This window comes from Ailuropoda melanoleuca, unplaced genomic scaffold (genome assembly GCF_002007445.2).
Source record: "Ailuropoda melanoleuca isolate Jingjing unplaced genomic scaffold, ASM200744v2 unplaced-scaffold8342, whole genome shotgun sequence".
In the NCBI taxonomy this organism is placed as follows: Eukaryota; Metazoa; Chordata; class Mammalia; order Carnivora; family Ursidae; genus Ailuropoda; species Ailuropoda melanoleuca.
In genome coordinates this window covers 1-20,524 of record NW_023253706.1, presented here as the reverse complement: position 1 = coordinate 20,524, position 20,524 = coordinate 1, and the positions used below count along the sequence as shown (strand labels likewise).

The 20,524-nt window shown below is 38.6% G+C and overlaps 1 protein-coding gene and 1 pseudogene across 1 annotated transcript; both read right to left on the bottom strand.

Moving 5' to 3' along the window:
* Positions 1-347: 347 nt before the first annotated feature.
* LOC100472319 lies at positions 348-1,314 on the bottom strand (annotated as a pseudogene).
* Positions 1,315-5,971: 4,657 nt separating this feature from the next.
* LOC100472567 (olfactory receptor 4F3/4F16/4F29) lies at positions 5,972-6,910 on the bottom strand. Its single transcript, XM_002931255.4, has one exon. It carries the CDS (start codon positions 6,908-6,910, stop codon positions 5,972-5,974), a length of 939 nt encoding a protein of 312 aa, XP_002931301.4.
* Between the last annotated feature and the right edge of the window lie 13,614 nt (positions 6,911-20,524).

Sequence of the window (20,524 nt, the reverse complement as noted above, 5' to 3'; positions counted from 1 at the left end):
TCCCTTTCCCTCTGCCCCTCCCCCCAACTCATGCTCTCTCTCTAATAAATAAAATCTTAAAAAAAAAAGAAAAAAGAAAGAAAAGAAAAGAAAAGAAAAAAGAAAGGAAAAGAAAGAAAAAAGCCAGAGTAGCAATACTTATTTCAGACAAAATAGACTTTTTTTTTTTTTGGCTGGGTACAGTGTGCTTTATTGGTGTACATAACAATGTAGGGCTCTCCAAGCCTCTCCCTTTCTTCAAGGAGTGGAAACTACAGAGGTTGGGAGATTCTCAGTGTACTGGGGATGAGTTATGGCAAATAATTTCCAGCAGCTGAGGGCCTCTCTCTTCCTCTTGCTCTCACTGGGGCTGGTGGTTCAGAGAGCTCTTAGTCCTTGGAGGTAATGTGTACCATAACATCCACCACCCAGTTGCTATAGCCAAATTCACTCATACCAGGAAATGAGCTTAACGAAGTGGTCACTGAGAGCAATGCCAGACCTAGCATCAAACATAGAAGAGTGGGTGTCATTCTTAAAGTCACAGAGACAATACGGTCCTCAGCATAGTCCAGGATGTCCTTGAGGAGGTCATCCGATGCCTGTTTTACTACCTTCTTGACGTCTTTGTGTTTGGCAACTTTCTCCAAGAGGCACGACAGATCCACAATTGACACACTGAGGGTAGGGACATGGAAGGCCATGCCAGTGAGCTTACCATTCAGCTCAGGGATAACCTTGCCTACAGAATGGTGGCACTGTAGAAGCAGATGGTATTCTGGGCAGCCTCTTGGGCATCGTGCCACAGCTTCCCAGAGGGACTGTCCAGAGTCTTCTGGGTGGCAGTGATGGCATGGGCTGTGATCATGAGTCCTTCCACAATGCCAAAATTGTCATGGATAACCTTGGCCAGAGAGTCCAAGCAGTTGGTGGTGCATGAGGTGTTGCCCATCACAAATATGGGGGCATCCACAGAAGGGGCAGAGATGATAATCCTCTTGGCCTCGCACTTCAAGTGAGCCCCAGGTTTCATGGTGATGAAGACCTCAGTGGACTCCACAACATACTCAGCACCAGCATCACCCCATTTGATGGTGAAATCTCACTTATGAAAGTTGGAAATAGGCTTTCAATAATGACAAATTTCCCATCCTAAGCCTTGACTGTGTGATGGGATTTGCCATGTGTGGAATCATACTGGAACACATAGACCATGTAGCTGAGGTCAATGAAGGGGTCATTGATTGTGACAATATCCACTTTGCCAGAATTAAAAGCAGCCATAGTAACCAGCCACCCAACATGGCCAAATCCGTTTACTCTGACCTTCACCATCTTGTCTCAAGTTGGCACTGCACCAGAAGCTGTGGCTGTCTGCTGAGCAGGGAGGAGCAGAGACCCAAAATAAAACAGACTTTAAAGTAAAGACTATAACAAGAGACAGAGAAGGACACTATATAATAATAGAGGGGACATTCCAATGGGAAGATATAACAATTATAAATATCTACACACCCAACCTAGGAGCACCCATGTATATAAAAGAATAACAAACATAAAGGAACTAATCGATAATAACACAATAATAGTAGTGACTTTAACACCCCACTTACATCAAAGGACACATCATCAAAACCGCTTAACTGGGTGCTTGGGTGGCTGAGTTGGTTGAGCGTCCGCCTTTGACTCAGGTCATGATCCAAAAGTCCTGGGATCGAGTTCCGCATCAGACTCCCTGCTTAGTGGGGAGCCTGCTTCTCCCTCTCCTTTTGCTCCCCTTCACTCCTGCTCTCTCGTGCACTCTCTTTCTGTCTCAAATAAATAAATAAAAAGTTTAAAAAACCAATTAAAATAAACAGGTAATCAACAAAGAAACAATGGCTTTTAATCACACATTGGACCAGATGGACTTAACAAATACATACAGAACATTCCATCCTAAAACAGCAGAATACACATTCTTTTCAAGAGTACATGACACATTCCCTAGAATAGTTCATATATCGGGTCACAAAATAAACCTCAACAAATTCAAGAAGATCAAAGTCTTACCATATGCAGCTTTTCTGACCACAATGTTATGAAACTCGAAGTAAACCACAACAAAAAATGTGGAAAGACCACAAATACATGGAGGTTAAGTAAAACAACAAATGGGTCAATCAGGAAATCAAAAAGGAAATTTAAAAAGGCACATGGAAACAAATGAAAATCAAAGCACAACAATGCAAAATGTCTGGGATGCAGCAACAGCAGTTCTAAGAGGGAAGTTTACAGCAATATGTGCCTGTCTCAAGAAACAAGAAAAATGTCAAATAAACAAGCTAATTTTACACTTACAAGACCTAGAAACAGAACAACAAAACCTAAAACCAGCAGAAGGAAGGAAATAATAAAGATTAGAGCAGAATTAAATGATATTGAAACTAAAAAAAAATCCTCAACAAGATATTAGCAAACTAAATCCAATAATACATTTTTAAAAATCATTCACCATAATAAAGTGGAATTTATTCCTGTGTTGCAGTGGTGGTTCAATATCCACAAATCAATCAACATGATACATCACATCAATAAGAGAAAGGACAAGAGCCATATGATCATTTCAACAGATGCAGAAAAAGTATTTAACACAGTACCCCATCCATTCAAGATAAAAAACCCTCAACAAAGTAGGTTTAGAGGGAACATATCTCAACATAATAAGGCCATATATGAAAAACCCACAGCAAACATCATCCTTAATAGGAAAAACTGACAGCTTTTCCCCTAAGGTCGAGAACAAGACCAGGATGTCCACTCTCACCACTTCTATTCAACATCGTACTGAAGTCCTAGCCATAGCTATTGGACAATAAAAAGAAATAAAAGGCATCAGATTAGTAAGGAAGAAGTAAAATTTTCATTATCTGCAGATGACATGGTACTATATATAGAAAACCTGAAAGATTCTAACAAAAAAACTTCTAAAACTGATAAATAAATTCATTCATGTCACAGGATAAAAAATCAACATACAGAAACCTGTTGCATTTTCCTATACCAACAATGATGCGGCAGAAAGAGAAATTAAGAGAACAATCCCACTGGACCAAAAATAAGATAGCTAGGAATAAACCTAATCAGAGGGGAAAGACCTTACTCTGAAAATTATAAAATACTGATAAGGAAATTTAAGACAACACAAAGAAATGGAAAGACATTCCATGCTCATAGATTAGAAGAACAAATATCGTTAAAATGTCTATACTACCCAAATCAACCTACACATTTAACGTAATCCCAATCAAAATACCACCAACATTTTTCACAGAGCTAGAAAAAGAATCCTAAAATTTGTATGGAACCACAAAAGACCCCAAGTAGCCAAAGCAATCTTGAAAAAGAAAAGCAAATCTTGAGGCATCACAATTCTGGACTCCAAGTTATATTACAAAGCTGTAGTCATCAAAACGGTATGGTACTGGCACAAAAATAGACACATGGATCAATAGAACAGAACAGAAAACCCAGAAATGAACCCACAACTTTATGGTCAATTAGTTTTCAGCAAAGCAGGAAAGAATATCCTTTGAAAAAGTCTCTTCAACAAATGGTTTGGGGGAAAAAATTGACAACTATATGCTAATGAATGAAACTTGACCACATTCTTACACACAAAATGAATGCAAAATGGATGAAATACCTAAATGTGAGACAGGAAACCATAGAAATCCTAGAAGAGAACACAGGCATAACCTCTTTGACATCAGCCATAGCAACTTCTTTCTATATACGTCTTCTGAGACAAAAGAAACAAAAGCAAATGTAAACTATTGGGACGTCATCAAGATAAAAAGCTTCTGCACAGTGAAGGAAACAATCAAGAAAACTAAAAGGCAACCAACAGAATGGGAGAAGATATTTGCAAATGATATGTCTGATTAAGGGTTAGTATCCAAAATCTGTAAAGAACTTACCAAACAACACCCAAAAGACAAATAATCCAGTTAAAAAATGGGCAGAAGACATGAACAGACATTTTTCCAAAGAAGACATACAGATGGCCAACAGACAAAAGATGTTTAAGATCACTAAATATTAGGGAAGTGCAAATCAGAACCACAATGAGTTACCACCTCACACTGTTAGAATGGCTATTATCAATAGGACAAGATGCAAGTGTCGTAGAGAACGAGGAGAAAAAGGAACTCTTCTGCCCTGTTGGTGGGAATGTAAATTGGTACAACCACTCTGGAAAACAGTAGAGGTTTCTCAGAAAATTAAGAAAAGATATACCATATGATCCAGCGATACCACTTCTGGGTATTTATGCAAAGAATATGAAAACATTAATGTGAAAAGATATATGGATCACTATGTTTATTGTGTTAATAGCAGCACTATTTACAACAGACAACATATGGAAGCAACCTAATCCATTATCCTAATCCACCTATCCAACAATAGGTGAATGGATAAAGAGGATGTGGTCTATATAAACAACAGAAAACGACTCAGGCACAAAGAAAAAGGAAATTTTGTCATTTGCAACAACATAAGTGGACTTCAAGGCTATTATGCTAAGTGAAGTAAGGCAGACAGAGACAAATAGTGCATGATTTTACTGATATGTGGAATCAAAAAAAAAAAAAAGCCTAAAACAAACGAAATAGCACAAAACCAAACTTACAGATACAGAGAACAGATTGGTAGTCAACAAAGGCAAAGTATGTTGGGGGTGGGTGAAGAAGGTCAATTGTACAGTGATGAATAGTAACTAGACTTTTGGTGGTAATCACTTTGTCATGTACACAGATGTCAAATTATAATGTTATGCACCTGAAACATATATGTTATATATATTTACTGCAATAAAAAACGGAAGCCGAAAAACCTCTAAAACACTGATAATTTTTTTTTAAAAAACATAAACTACCAATAGACAATGAAATAGAGGAAAACATTACAAGTCTTATAGATATTTCATAATAAGAGAATATTAGGAACAACTTCTTCCAATAAATTTGATAACACAGATTAATATATAAATTTCTTAGAAGACACAGCCTACCGAAAACTGAATTTACAGTTGAAAGCGTTTCCACAGGGAAAACTGCAGGCCAAAATGACTTCCTATGGTAAATTTTACCAAACATTTAAGAAAGAAACAATAAGAATTCTACAAAACTCCTGCAATAAATTTAATACAAGGAGATATATTCTATAAGGCCAGCATTACCCTGATACTAAACCAGAAAAAGCATTGTTTCAAAATCCAACATCTATTCCCGATTTTAAAAACTTTCAGCAAACTAAATAGAAAGGAATTTCCTCAGCCTGATAAAAAACTTCTACTAAAAACCTACAGCTAGTATCATACTTAATGGTGAAAATAAATGCTTTTCTCATAAGAATAAAAATAAGTCAAGGATGTCTTCCCTAACCACTTGTATTCAGCACTACGCTGCTTGATCTTAGCAAGTACAATAAGGCAACAAAAATGAATAAAATGATCCATACTAGAACATGAGAAGTAAAATGTCTTTATGCACTGAAAACATGATCATCTATGATGAAAATCCTACTTACTCTATAAAAAAACAAGTAGAAGTAAAAGATTTTGCAAGTTTTCAAAATACAATGCCAATAAACAAAATATCTATTATATTTCTATATATTAGCAATAAATGATTATAAATTTAAAAATATCATTTAGAAAAGCACAAAAAATTAAAATAGGAGTAAATCTCAAGAAAGATATGTAAGACCTGTTCACCAGAAACTATATAACACTGCTGAAAGAAATTAAATGGGATTTACATAGATAGAAAGGTATACTGTTCTCATGGCTCACTTTTCATAAGGAATAAATACATTCATCAAATAAGAATTAGGTTACAGCTGTGACAACACTCAAATCCATATTTGATGTCTCAAGTTTTCTGAATTCAAAATATCAAAGATAGAAACAAGAGGCTATACCATGATTAGTGAGAAGGCCTTATATTACCTATGAGATCCTCCTGTAAATCACTAGCTGTCTGCATACTCTCTTCATTGCTGCCTTCATGTCTTTATTCCTGAATGTGTAGATGACTGGATTCAGAAAAGGAGTGAGAACTGCATCAAAAATAGCAAGAAATTTGTCCATCTGTGAATTGGGATGTGGCCATGTATAGACAAACATGGTTGGACCGAAGAATAAAAGGACCACAGTGATGTGAGCTGATAGCGTGGAAAGAGCTTTGGATGAACCACCTGAGGAAGGTTTCCAAACAGTAAACAGGATAAAGATGTAGGAGATGAGGAGTATGAAGAAAGAGCCAACACAGATAAACCCACTGTTGACAGTGACCATGAACTGCAATCTGTAAGTATCTGTACAGGCCAGTCTGAGGAGACGAGGAAGGTCACAGTAAAAGCTGTCCAATACATTAGGACCACAGAAGGGTAAATTAACAATAAATGCTAGTTGGAACAGTGAGTGACTGACACCAAGGGCCCAAGCAGCAGCCAGAAACAAAACACACGTTCGTGGGCTCATAATGGTCAAGTAGTGGAGAGGCTTACAAATGGCAACATATCGGTCAAAGGCCATGGCGATGAGTAGCACCATCTCCACACCACCGATGACATGGATGAAGAAGATCTGGGCAATGCAGCCTCCAAAGGAAATAACTTTGCGCTTTCTGAAAAGATCATAAATCATCTTGGGTGAGGTGGCAGAACAGGCCCCCAAGTCAATGAAAGAGAGACTGGCCAGTAGGAAGTACATGGGGGAATGTAAGTGAGGATCGATGGTCACAGAAAACACAATGAGGACGTTTCCAGTCATGCTTGCCACATAGAGCACAGAGGAGAACACCAGGAGGAGAAGTTGGATCTCCCATGAACGAGTGAGTCCCAGAAACACAAACTCAGCCACAACTGAGTGATTCCTTCCATCCATGGATCCAGCCAACTGGGCTGCCACTGAAATGATGAAAATTAAGAAAATGAGGAAGATTATGGAGATGATAACTAGGTCATAGAATTACCAATGTTTCAATATCCTTATTATGAATGAAAAGTATATAGTCATCTGCTTTCTCACACATATAAAAACAAAAAAAAATCAACACACTATCATCACACATGTGAGCTATGACATAATTTAAACCTATCACCAAAAATCTGACTGCAATGTTCTGTTCTCAAATTAACAGATTAGGCATGAACATGGATATATGAGTATCCATGACACTCATTAGCTGTTTAAATCACTTCTGATATTGACTAGTCCTCATTTCTAACATATTCCATCTTGCTTTTATGTATAGTCTCATAATCCACTTCTCTCCCCAGTTTGCTCTCACAGTTTGCTAATAAAAAGTAGGAGTAAGACGGGTGCCTGGGTAGCTCCGTTGGTTAAGCGTCCAACTCTTGATTTTGGCTCTGGTCATGATCTCAGAGTCATGAGATCGAGCCCCAGGTCAGACTCCATGCTAGGTGTAGGGCCTGCTTAAGATTCTCTCTCTCTCCTCCTCTCTCTGTGCCCCTCTCCACCCCCTGCTGGCACTCTCTTTCAAAAAAATTAATTAAAAAAAAGTAGGAATGAGAGGAAAGTATGATTAACAAGTAAAATGTCACCTGGAGTGAGAGATGCTTGATTTAAGAGTTGAGACTGAATTAAGACAGCTAGAGATTAAATAGAGAAACGGGTGTGTGAAATGGGACAGCCCACAAATGTAGCAGAGCACTTGCTGTGTGGCCTCTACTATAAAATAGAGCCATTATTTTCCCATCACATTTTATTATGTTCACTATCCTGGGCACCTCTAGTTTCCATGCAATTTTTCATAACTACAAAGTCCTAAAGTGGCCTCAACATTCAATAAGAATTTCATATGGGGTCTATGACACCCGGGGATGTAAGGCTTTCTCCACACCTAATATATGTGTATTTGAAAGACCTCACTAGTTTCTGCTAAGGTGAGTGCCTAATGTGGCCAACAAGGGTGCAACACCTCTTTGCAAACAGTTTTTCTCCTGTCCACACATGCGGTGTTAAAGATCAGCACTTGGAATTGCTGGGATACTATGTTTTACTTCACCAGTGTCTCGGCCTCCCTTTGGTATGAACTTTTACATCCACGGATATCCCCCTGCCCTTTAAAGTGCTCAGTACCACCTGCAGGGTAATGTATTATGACATGTGGTATTATCCTGCTTACTTTGACTGAATCCATTCAGATACTTTATCTTCAAGGCAATTTGTATTTTATACTTTTGATTGATGATTATAAAATAAGAACGTCAAATATTAATAAGTCACATTTTAGGACAGATGAACTTTCTTCCTGATCTTGAACCATAAAATACAAAATGGGACATGGGAGATGCAGTCCTTTAATATGTATAGTATTTATATGTGAAGTGGAAGGTGAGCAGAGAACAGTGTTATATGTTTCCCTGTGGCCAGATACCTACCTCAATCATACCCTATAACAGGGAGTAGTTTCTGAGAACAGTACTAATAAGGTTAATTATATTAGGAATTGAAGAAGCACAGTAGAAAGGTATAACGACATCCTTCATTTTTGTAGCTACAATTCCAGACTTTCTCACACAAAGGAGCAACTGACTAATGCCGTCAGTCATCCCAGACCACAAAACTCACAGAAACTATCACTGTGTCTTGCCCCTAATTCTGGGTCAAAACCACTGGCATTAATCTCTCTCTATTCTCACCTGCACACAGTGATTGCACTGTTACCTCCTGAGCTAACAGTCCACAGTCTTAAGGTGCACACTTCTATTACCAGAAACCTGGGTTCTGGAGGAGGGGGCACTAATGCTGCTCATCAAGGCAGGGAAAGCACGTGAAAGGACTGAGAGGATGAACACGCATAGGGGAAGTGATGGCGGCACTGGGGAGGGAGTCAGGAAACTCAGTAATTATTGACAAAGACCCAAGGCCTTGATGAGGAAAAGCACATGTCCCCAGTGTAATAAGATGAAAATTCTCATGGAATTAATAAAGTCTATTTTGTCCAACTGGTCATCATTCAGATGAAAAACAAGAGACCCAGCAAAGTAAACTGAGTTTCCAAGATTCACACAAATGGCAGTCTGGGAACCAAAACTATGTCTCTGGATTCCTATTCCAAAAAGAAAAGTCCTAGAGAAAATAATTAAGTAAGAGAAAGCAAAACTCAAAACAGTGAATTTTTTTTTCCTGGTTAAAACCAAATTAACCACAGACACTTATACAAAATGTCCATTATAATATAGCAAACTGACATTAATTAAATATTACATAAAATGTGCTCCCAATTAAAGATTACTTGACTAGTACAAAAGTAAATTATTTCTGGGAAAGTGATTATTCATTGCAATCATGATTTGTGTACCGATTCTTTGTATTTTGGTGGTTATGTAACCAGTCACTACAGTAGCAAAAAACTTCATGTTTCTAAAAAGCCCATCCTTTGGTCTTTCTAAATTTTTTTTCTTTTTCTTTTTTTAAGTAGTCTCTACACCCAATATGGAGCTCAAATTCATAACACAGAAATCAAGAACTGCATGCTCTACCAACTCGTCCAGCCAGGCACCCCAGTCTCTCTAAATTTTATTATCTTCAAAGGTCAATTCAAATCCCAAATACTTCTTGTAGCTCTTATTGACAATTTTCCTTCATACTAATTTATTCTTTTGCTAACTCCTACAAGTCAAAGAATCAAGAAAATAGTTGAAAAAAAATAAATCGTACACAACAAATACAATCTAATGTGATATACAATACATGCCAAGTGAATACTAAGCTAAATACGTGGTCATTTGGGTCAGGGGAAGGGAAATGTGTTAAAAACTTTCAAAGGTAGTGAAAATAACTTGTATCAGCAAGAGCAGATGGCTACCCCAAGAACACAGATATTGATTTGGCCCTTTAAGAAGTAGAACTGAATAAAAAGAGATATACAGTATGTGGAAAATAACCTTGAATTATGTAATATGAAAGTAACTTTTAATATTAACTATCATTATGCATGTATGTATAGCCCATATTATGTACCCAGGTACATAACAAAAAGTCAGCAGACAGTTCTTGATTGAGAAGTTAAGATTAATAACCCCAGGCTACTGTAAGACAATGTCTTCAGGTCAACGATCTTCACTACTTTTTATTCTCTTCTTTCTTGGTCATCTTTTCCAATCATTTTAAAAGATATAAGGGGAAATTTCTCATTTAAAAACTTATCATAACCATAACTAATAGTGTCCCAGTGAGAAGGCACCCAACGCTTTATAGAATATTTCTTGGTGAGGATTAAATTGCATTTAATCTTCAAGGCTATAGCCAGTACTCAATTTATTTTCCTGAAGTCTATGGAATAATCTGAGGTGCAGAAAAAAATAAAGCAGAGAGAAAGGAGAAAGAATGAAGATTTTAAATATGGGGAATATGGGCAAAGGGGAAATTAGGAAAGATACATATGATAAAGAACAAAAAGAAAGAAACCATCAGGAAAAAAGAAAAAGAGCTGAACAAGGTTCAGAGAGTATGAAACATGGTAGCCAAGATTTCTGAGAACCCAGGTAAATTAAAGAGAACATCGATCTCTCACCTTAAATTCACTGATTCAGGGCTGCTCCTAACTTTGACACTGGGCTGCATTTAAGGAAGGCAGATTGCTTCCATTACCTGCCCTGTCAAGCTCACAGAGTTTCTGTGAAAATCACACATGATAATGAATGGAAAGACTGTCTTTTTACTGTACAATGATATAGAGGAGTCATTCACTGTAAAATTTTTACTGTTTTTATGATTTGAGGAGTCTAATCATATGCTAAACAGGAGAAGGAGGCATACAGAACAACAGACAACAGGCAAGTGAAATTCTCCCCACTGAATGTTTTCTGTGTGTTCTGCTATCCCGGGAGGTTTCTCTGTCCAGTCAACTTCTGCCACTGAGGGTCACAGTACAGTTATTTCCAAAGCTGGTGTTCTTCCACATGGTGGACTTATCACACGGCTATAGGTTCACATTCAAAAGTTCAGAGATCATTTCCAAATTTTCATCTCTATATTCTTCAATCCTAAAAATACAAAAATTCACAGATTGCCTTTCACACATTACAGTAGAATGATTAGCAGCTTGGGCTTTGATGGCATCACCACTCACTTGCTACGTGAGTATGTCAAAGTTACCTGACCTCTCTGAGCTTCAGTATTATCATTACTAATGTGGAGATAATAATACTTCCTTGCAGGGTGTTGTGAGAAATAAGTGATATATGTAAACTTACCTGACTCAGTGCCTACCACACAGTGTGGCACAATAAATGCTATCTATTACATACTGAAGAGTAGCTACATGAGTGACTTGCAAGTACAGAAAATTATTCCTCAAATTCTGAAACTTCCATTGTTCTACTAAAACTGGTTTTAGGCAAAGCTTCCATATCCATACTTGCGTTCAATCACTTAAGCAGATTTCTCAAATAACAGGTTTTCTCCTTAACAGAAATCAATGACTAATCAAAGACTTCCTAGGGAATTCAGGAAGGAGCTTTGTGTTCTGACCAGGCTGTGTCCCTTCCACCACTGCTGTCCCCACAATTCAAAGTCACAAATATCAATTAAAAAAAAAGTATTTTCTGACCACCACAGATAACACTGGATACTTCCCTTGTTATTAGTGGCAAGAGGAAAGAGAGAATGGAGAAAGGACCAAGGCAGGTGCTTACAGGAATTTCGGAGGGCTGTGCCCATCCAAGCTCACATTTGTGTGGATCTGCCAGGAAAACAGACTTTTCTTTCTAATTGCCTTTATCATAAAGCATATAAAATTCTTTAGTTCTTACCTCCACTTTAATTGTGTAAGTGGAGAAAGCAGAGGTAGTTTAGGGATATTATAGTTAGATGGTTATTCAAAACCAAAGTCTTGGTTATGTTCTAGTCCCCATTCTTCTCACTTACTCATTTTGTTAGAGTGCATTTGCTTACTATGTGCCAGATCTCAAGCCATACCAATGTTGTACAAAGTCAATCCCCACCCAACATGTATATAAATATACTTCAGGCATTGCATGATACATGTCATAGAAGTGTAATTGCCCCCCTAATATATGAGGAGAGTGGAAAAAGATAACCATAGTGATGAGAAAAGGCAGTACAGCAGACGTAGCATTTGTGTATAGCGTCAAGAGTTGATAAACATTATAATACAAAGAGTCCAAAAAAGTCATTTCAGGCAGATGTAAAATATGAAAACCAGATACATTTGTTGCTCAGTCGGTTAATGGTAAAGCTCGCAGGTTATCTACAGAATAGATGTTGGTTTTGGAGAATAAAAAAATAAAAGAGAAAGATGATAAAGATTAGTTTGCACCAGACATTGGGAACTAATACAGATATTTAAGAATTACTAGATAAATGCAGGAAATCAATGAAGAGGTGCAAGGAATTGGTGATAAGGCCAGTAATTAGGGAAGATGCTCCATCTGTAAGTGTGATGAGTCTTTTGGAGGAAAGGAACAATGGAGGAAGGGAGTCCTCAAAGAGAATGCTGAAATAAAGTAGATCTGGGGGGCTATACAGAGGTATTAAAACTATAAGTTTTTAGCTTTAAGACTGTCAAATCAGAAAATAAAAATATTAAGAAATACACAAAAAAACTGGTGGCTGATTAAAGTTGGAGTGAACATGAGGAGTGATATCAAAGATGACACCAAGATTCAAGCATGGATAGATAGGACAATGGTAGATTCATTTTTAAAAATAAGGAAATTGGACACAGAATTTGCAGGGGTGGAGAAAATAAATGATCACATTTATATTAAACAATTGGAGTTTCAGATACTAGTGAGACGTACAGATGGAAAAATGAGTCAGGATATGTGGAAAGAAATAATAGGTTCAAGATATAATTGTATAAGGGGTGCCTGGGTGGCTCAGTCATTAAGCATCTGTCTTTGGCTCAGGTCATTATCCCAGCGTTCTGGGATCAAGCCCCGCATCAGGCTCTCTGCTCAGCAGGAGGCCTGCCTCTCCCTCTCCCACTTCCCCTGATTGTGTTCCCTCTCTTGCTGCCTGTCAAATAAATAAATAAAATCTTTTTTTAAAAAAAAGAGGTAATTGTATAGTAATCCATATGAGTAATAACTGAATCTACAAGAGTGAATGAATTCCCTGAGGGAAAGAGAGAGAGAGAAAAAAAAGCAAAACCCAACCATATAGAAAGTCACAGTAATAATGTGAAAGGAGACAAAGGAGCCAACAAATTAGGCAAAACAGTCTCAGAGGTAGGAGGGCAATCAGTGGTGAGCCAGAGAAGCCAAAACTGAACTGCAAGTCAAAATGAAGGATGAAAACAGTAAAAAAAATTGAGATACCAATTTACATAAATTTTTCTGCTTTGTAAATGGGAAGTTTGGGCCTGGTGTATCATGGGCACCCTTTATAAATATCAAATGGGTTCATTAATGAATAAATAATATAATGAATGAGAGAGAACTGTCAAAGAATGGATGAATGAAATGTCTCCCCCACTAAGGGCTAGATGACAAAGTTTTCAGAGAACGTACGTGTCACTCTGTTGTGACTCACATCCTTAATATTCAGCAGCTTGACATCAATCAAAGAACTGTGACTATTAGGATGAGGGCAGAGCAGTGGAATGGGAGGTGAAGCAGAAGTTTACGAAAGGATGAAAAGTTTCTGGGCACTAAATAGACAGATCAGGTGGCCAAGCCAACCATAAATCATAGGCCAGAAAGAAAGTCACAGAGACTGAAAAAATAACTGAAAGGAAACCAAAAAAACACAAGGTCAGGGGTGCCTGAGTGGCTCAGTTGGTTAAGCATCTGGCTCTTGGTTTTGGCTCAGGTCATGATCTCAGGGTCATGAAACTGAGGCCCATATCAGGGCTCCGTGCTTACGGGGGAGGAGTCTGCTAGAGATTCTCTCTGTCCCTCTCCCTCTGTCCCTCCACCACCCTCTCTAATAAATAAATAAATTTATCTTAAAAAAAAAAACAAGGTAAAACTGTTGGGAAACTTGGAAAGAAAGGTAGTCATATGATCAACTCTGAGTCTTCCATGATATTCTTCTACAGTTTTGTTCTTATTCTTTGAGGGCTACATGTACAATTTCCCCTACTCATAAACTCAGCTCCCATACACAGTGACACTCCTTCACGGGTCTGATTCCTGTACCACCCTCCTTCTCTAGATACCAACAACAACATGCCACATAGAAAGCTGACACCATGGTGAGCTGATGAAAATATAATTCCTGGAACATAGAAACCGTGGCTTGCTGATTTACTTACTATAGATTTTATTTCTGTCCCTCCCACTTACCTGCTTTGCCAAGAAAATTAAGATAACAGCATCATTAAAGGTTCAGATAGATTACAGTGCTCCCCAAATCAAAGGGATCCCGTACAGGATCATTACAGTCACTCACAAAAGGCTGTATAAAACAGTCAGAGCAGCCGCTAATTATATCCCCAGGAGGTAGTGACCAAGTGATAACTGCAGAGATCTGGGATTGCCAAACTGAGATCACTTGGCTTGGGGAATTATTGCCTGTGGTTGTTTTGGTTCTCCTAGTGTAGCCAAGGACAGAAACTTTTAATAAGAAAAAATGAGAGGCATTTAGTTTTCTAACAACAAAGAGGCCTTTGCCATTTTTTAGAGCAGCTTTAAATCTTTATTTTATGATGACTAAAGTTCAATTTCAGAGCAACATTAAAAAACTATCCTCCACAATTTTTAATCTTTTTATTATTTCTATGTCAATTACCTCAGTAATATTCAACTTAAACAAGAATATATTAAAAAGTATGAAGAATAATACATGGAGATAAAACCAAATTATATTGCATGAAAAAAGCAGAATATATAAGAAAATGAGATTTAAACTGACTTCAAATATAATGTTTTTATTCATACTCTACTGAATCCTCACAACCACACTGTGAAGCACATGTTGCCACCTAATCTTAAATTATTTTTCCTCTAAGATTACACAGATATTTAAAGTTTGGTCTATATATTAATTCAGGAGAGTCCCAAAATTTTCTTCTTTCTCCTACAGCTAACTTCCTTAAATTATTGAAAAGTCAATATTACACAACATATTCATGAAGCACATATAATCTTGAATCCAAATTTCAGACAAGCATGACAGCAAAAATAAAATTATGTTAACTTCAATTATGTAAATAAATCCAGACTTCCTGACTAAGAGTCCAAACTTGAGATGCTGCTTCTTTCCTCTTCATATACAGCAGAAGAAACAAAAATGTAAACACCATCCTTAGAAAGGCTAGGAAATATATCTACAAATGCAAACCATGACACATGAAAAAAAGAAAAAAAAACCCTTATGTGCAATAAAAGTTGAAACAGGACAAGAGTGAACACCAAAATAAAAATCATGCCTCCTAAGATCTTAAGCTAGTCACTAAGCTCAGCAGTCTCAAAAAGATGTGGATACACTTAGAACAAAACTAGTGATCTTTACTTTGAACAGAAACATGGGAGTGTGTGAATACTCACTCCACAGAATGACCAAGGAAAGGAACTTACAGGGAAATACACAGATATAGCACCTCTGGAATAAGTAGCACCTCTGGAATAAAAGAAAAATCAAGGCAAGAGGAGGTGGGAAGCAGCGAAACACTCGACTATTCCCATTATGTAATGAAAAGAAAGAGATAAATCATAAGACAAATGACCAAAATTAATAAATATGGCTGCTCTGAGCCAGTAGTTAGCCCAGGAATCCAGGAGAGTCATCCCAACAGGGGAGAGGTGATTTGGAGACAACATTCCAAACTCAGCTTCTATCATACCTCACTAAAACCCTTAGTTCCTCCTCCACAGTATCCTTTCAAATTTCTAGCATATTCAACTAGTATATTAGATTAATAATGGGGGTGCTTGGCTGGCTCAGTCGGTAAAGCATGTGAGTCTTGATCTCGGGGTTGTAAATTCAAGCTCCACGTTAGGTGTACAGATTACTTAAAAATAAAATCTTAACAAAATAATAATAATAATAAGTAATAATTTTGTTATAAAATAAAGCAGGAGATGACCTATATGAAAATACTTCAAGAAGAAAGAAAAGGGAAATGACACAAGGTATATATCATATACATAATAGGTTATATACCATGAAGTAGTGAAAGTGTGAGCAAATTTTTCTATGAATTTTTAAAGATATAACTTCTTTGTAAAATGACAGAAAATATATATGAGTTATGCAAAGAAATAAATGACAGAAAATATGAAGTGGTGACAAATAAACTGGAGAAATTCAAGAAATACAAGCAGATCTCATTTTATTGCACTTTGTTTTATTGTACTTTTCAGAAACTGTATTTTTTACAAATTCAAGTTTTGTGACAATCCTGCCTTGATCAAGTCTATTAGTGCCATTTTTCTAACAGTATTTGCTTACTTCATGTCTCTATGTCACATTTTGGTATGCTCACAATACTGGAAACTTTTTCATTATTGTAATGTTAGGGAGATCTCTGATCAGTTATCTTTGCTCTTACAACTTTAATTGTTTTGGGTATCACAAACCACACCCATAAAAGACAGCAAATTTAATCAATAAATGTGTATGTTCTCACTGCTCCATCAACTGGCTATTCCCCATCTCTCATCCTCTCCTTGGACCTCCCTATTCCTTGAGACACAATATTGAATTAGGCCAATTAATAACCTTACAATATCCTCTAAGTGTTCAAATAAAGGGAAGAGTCGCATGTCTCTCACTTTAAATCAAAAGCTGGAAATGATTAAGCTTAGTGAGGAAGGCATGTCAAAAGCTAAAACAGGCCAAAAGCTAGGCCTCTTGCACTAAACAGTTAGCTAAGTTGTGAATGCAAAGGGAAAGTCCTTGAAAGAAATTAAAAGTGTATTGCTGATATGGAGAAAGTTTTAGTGGTCTGGATAGAACAAACCAGCCAAAACATTCCCTTAAGCAAAAGCTTAATCCAGAGGAAGGCCCTAACTCTCTTCAATTCTATGAAGGCTGAGTGAGATGAGGAAGCTACAGAAGAAAAGTTTGAAGCTAGCAGAGGTTGGTTCACAACTTTAAGGAAAGACGGCATCTTTGTAACAAAAAAGTGCAAGGTAAAGCAGCAAGTCCTGATGTAGAAGCTGCAGCAAGTTATCCAGAAGAGCTAGCTAAGATAATGAGGATGGCTACACTAAACAACAAAAAATAGTCTTCTCTAAGAGAAGATACCATCTAGGATTTTCATGGCTAGAGAGGAGAAGTCTATGTCTGGCTTCAAAGCTTCAAAGGAGAGACTCTCTTGTTAGGGCCTAACGCAGCTGGTGACTTGAAGTTGAAGCCAATGTTCATTTACCATTCTAAAAATCCTAGGGCCCTCAAGAATTATGCTAAATCTACTCTGCCTGTGCTCTATAATGGATCAACAAACCCTGGATGAAGGCACATTTGTTTACAACATCATTTACTAAATACTTTAACCCCATGGTTGAGACCTACTGCCCACAAAAAGATTCCTTTCAAAATATAACCACTCACTGACAATGCACCTGTTCACCAAGAACTCTGATGGAGATGTACGATGAAAAGTTTTCATGCCTGGTAACACAACATCCATTCTGCAGCCAATGGATCAACGAGTAATTCTGACTTTCAAGTCATATTATTCAAGAAATACATTTCATAAAGCTATAGTTGCCATAAATAGTGATTTTTCTTATGAATCTGGGCAAAGTCAATTGAAAACCTTCTAGAAAGGATCCACCATTCTAGGTGCCATTAAGAATATTCATGATTCATGGGAAGAGGTCAAAAACATCAACACAAACAAGACTTTGGAAGAAGCTGACTCCAACTCTCATGGATGACTTTGAGGAGGCTTCCATGGAGAAAGTAACTGCAGATGTGATGGAAAGAGCGACAGAACCAGAATTATGTATGGAGTCTGAAAATGTGACTGAATTGCTACAATCTTGCAATAAAACTTTAACAGATGAGGAGTTGCTTCCTAGAGATGACCAAAGAAAATCGTTTCTTGAGATGGAAACTACTCCTGGTGAAGATACTGTGAGGACTGTTAAAATGACAACAAAAGATTTAGAATATTCTACAAACTTAGTTGATAAAGCAGTGACAGGAGAGGGAGTTAAGATGGTGGAGGAGAAGGGGACCCCTTTTTCAGCTGGTCCCCTAAGTCGAGCTGGATAGGTACCAGACCAGCCTGAACATCCACAGAATCAGCCTTAGATGCAGGAAGATACATCTGGATCTCTACAAATGAACATCTCCAGTGCTGAGTATTGAGGTACAAAGCGGGGAACTGTGAAACCGCGCACAGATATCGGAAGATAAATGGAAGGGGGAGGGAGCCACCGCGTTCGGGTGCCGGGAAGCGGTAGCCACCTGCACAGAGAGCAGCCAGACTTGTGGACTGGCACCTGAGAGAAAACAGACTGGGACCACGAGCGGGGAGTGCGTGCCACCAGACTTCTCACAGAACTCCGGTGTGCTCACTGGATCCAGACTGAGACCAGGAGCTCTGGGAGCGCGCGGGGGCGGCTGGCGACTGGCGGCTGGCGGTGTTAGAAACACAAAGCACAGAGAAGCCCCGGCGCTGGAAGTGAGGGCTGGGACGCTGGGTGTGAGGCGCACATCCCGGGACACTGCAGGGTTGAGCAGCACCAACAGTAACAGAGTTAAAGTGGCCAGAACATCAGTGGAGAATGGCCTGCAATCCCTCTGTTCTGAGACAGAGGCTGAGAATTGGCCACTGCTGCTCTGACTCTCAAAAGAGGCACAGCAAACCGCCAGGGAAAGCCGCCAGAGAACAAAAGCCTGGAAATACTGGCTCACAGTGTGCCCATCCACATCCCCCCCCCCCCCCCCCCCCCCCCACAGGGGACGTGGAGACTCTACCAAAACAGGGTTGCCTGAGTATCGGCACGGCAGGTGCCTCCCACAGAAGGCAGGCTAAAAAATCAAGAAGCCCACATCCTGGGGCGCCCGGGTGGCGCAGTCATTAGGCGCGTGTCTTCTGCTCAAGGCGTGATCCTGGCATTCCGGAAAGGAGTCCCTCATCAGGTTCCTCTGCTGGGAGCCTGCTACTTCCTCTCCCACTCCCCTGTTTGTGTTCCCTCTCTTGCGGTTTGTCTCTCTGCCACATAAATAAATAAATCTTTAAAGAAGAAGCCCATACCCCTAAGATCCCTATAAAACAAGGGTGTACAGCCTGGGGCCCGGTCAATAATTTGTGCTCTGGACAACCCTGCAAACTCTCCTCATCAGAATGACGAGAAGGAGAAGTCCCCCCCCCCCAGCAAAGAAAAGACAGTGAGTCTGTGGCCTCTGCCACAGAAATAATGGATACGGATGTAACCAAATTATCACAAATGGAGTTCAGAGTAACAATGGTCAAGATGATCTGTAGACTTGAAAAAAGTATTAACGAAAATGTAAATGAGAATATAGAATCTCTAAGGGCAGAAATGAGAGTGAATCTGGCAGAAATTAAAAATACTATGAGCCAAATGCAGTCAAAACTAGAGGCTCTGACGGCCAGGGTAAATGAGGCAGAGGAATGTATTAGCGAATTGGAGGATGGGTTAGTAGAAGAAAGAATGAAAATAGAAGCTGGACTTAAAAAAATCCACGAACACAAATGTAGGTTACAGGAGATTACTGACTCAATGAAACGATCCAATATTAGAATCATCGGCATCCCCGAGGGGGTGGAGAAAAACAGAGGTCTAGAAGAGATATTTGAACAAATTGTAGCTGAAAACTTCCCTAATCTAGCAAGGGAAACAAACATTTGTGTCCAAGAGGCAGAGAGGACCCCTCCCAAGCTCAACCACGACAAACCTACGCCATGTCACGTCATAGGGCAATTCGCAAATATTAGATCCAAGGATACAGTATTGAAAGTGGCCAGGGCAAAGAAATTTCTCACGTACCAAGGCAAAGGTATCAGAATTACATCAGACCTGTCTACACAGACCTTGAATGAGAGAAAGGGTTGGGGGGGGCATTTTTAAAGCCTTTTCAGAGAAAAACTTGCAGCCAAGGATCCTTTATCTAGCAAGGCTGTCATTCAGAATTGATGGAGAAATAAAGATGTTCCAGAATCGCTAGTCATTAACCAATTTCGTAACCACGAAACCAGCCCTACAGGAGNAGTCATTAACCAATTTCATAACCACGAAACCAGCCCTACAGGAGATATTAAGGGGGGTTCTATAAAGGTAAAAAGGCCGCAAGAGTGATACAGAACAGAAGTCACAACCGATACAAACAAAGCCTTTACTGGCAACATGGCATCATTAAAATTCTATCTCTCAGGATTCAGTGTCAATGTGAATGGCTTAAATGCTCCCATAAAATGCCACAGGGTTGCAGATTGGATAAAAAGAAATGACCCATACATTTGCTGTCTACAAGAGACTCATTTGAACCCAAAAATACATTCAGACTGAATGTAAAGGGATGGAGTACCATCTTTCATGCAAATGGACCTCAAAAGAAAGCTGGGTAGCAATTCTCATATCA

Excerpts from the sequence above, each read along its gene's own strand:
- LOC100472567 (XM_002931255.4), bottom strand. The coding sequence starts at position 6,910 with ATGGATGGAAGGAATCACTCAGTTGTGGCTGAGTTTGTGTTTCTGGGA.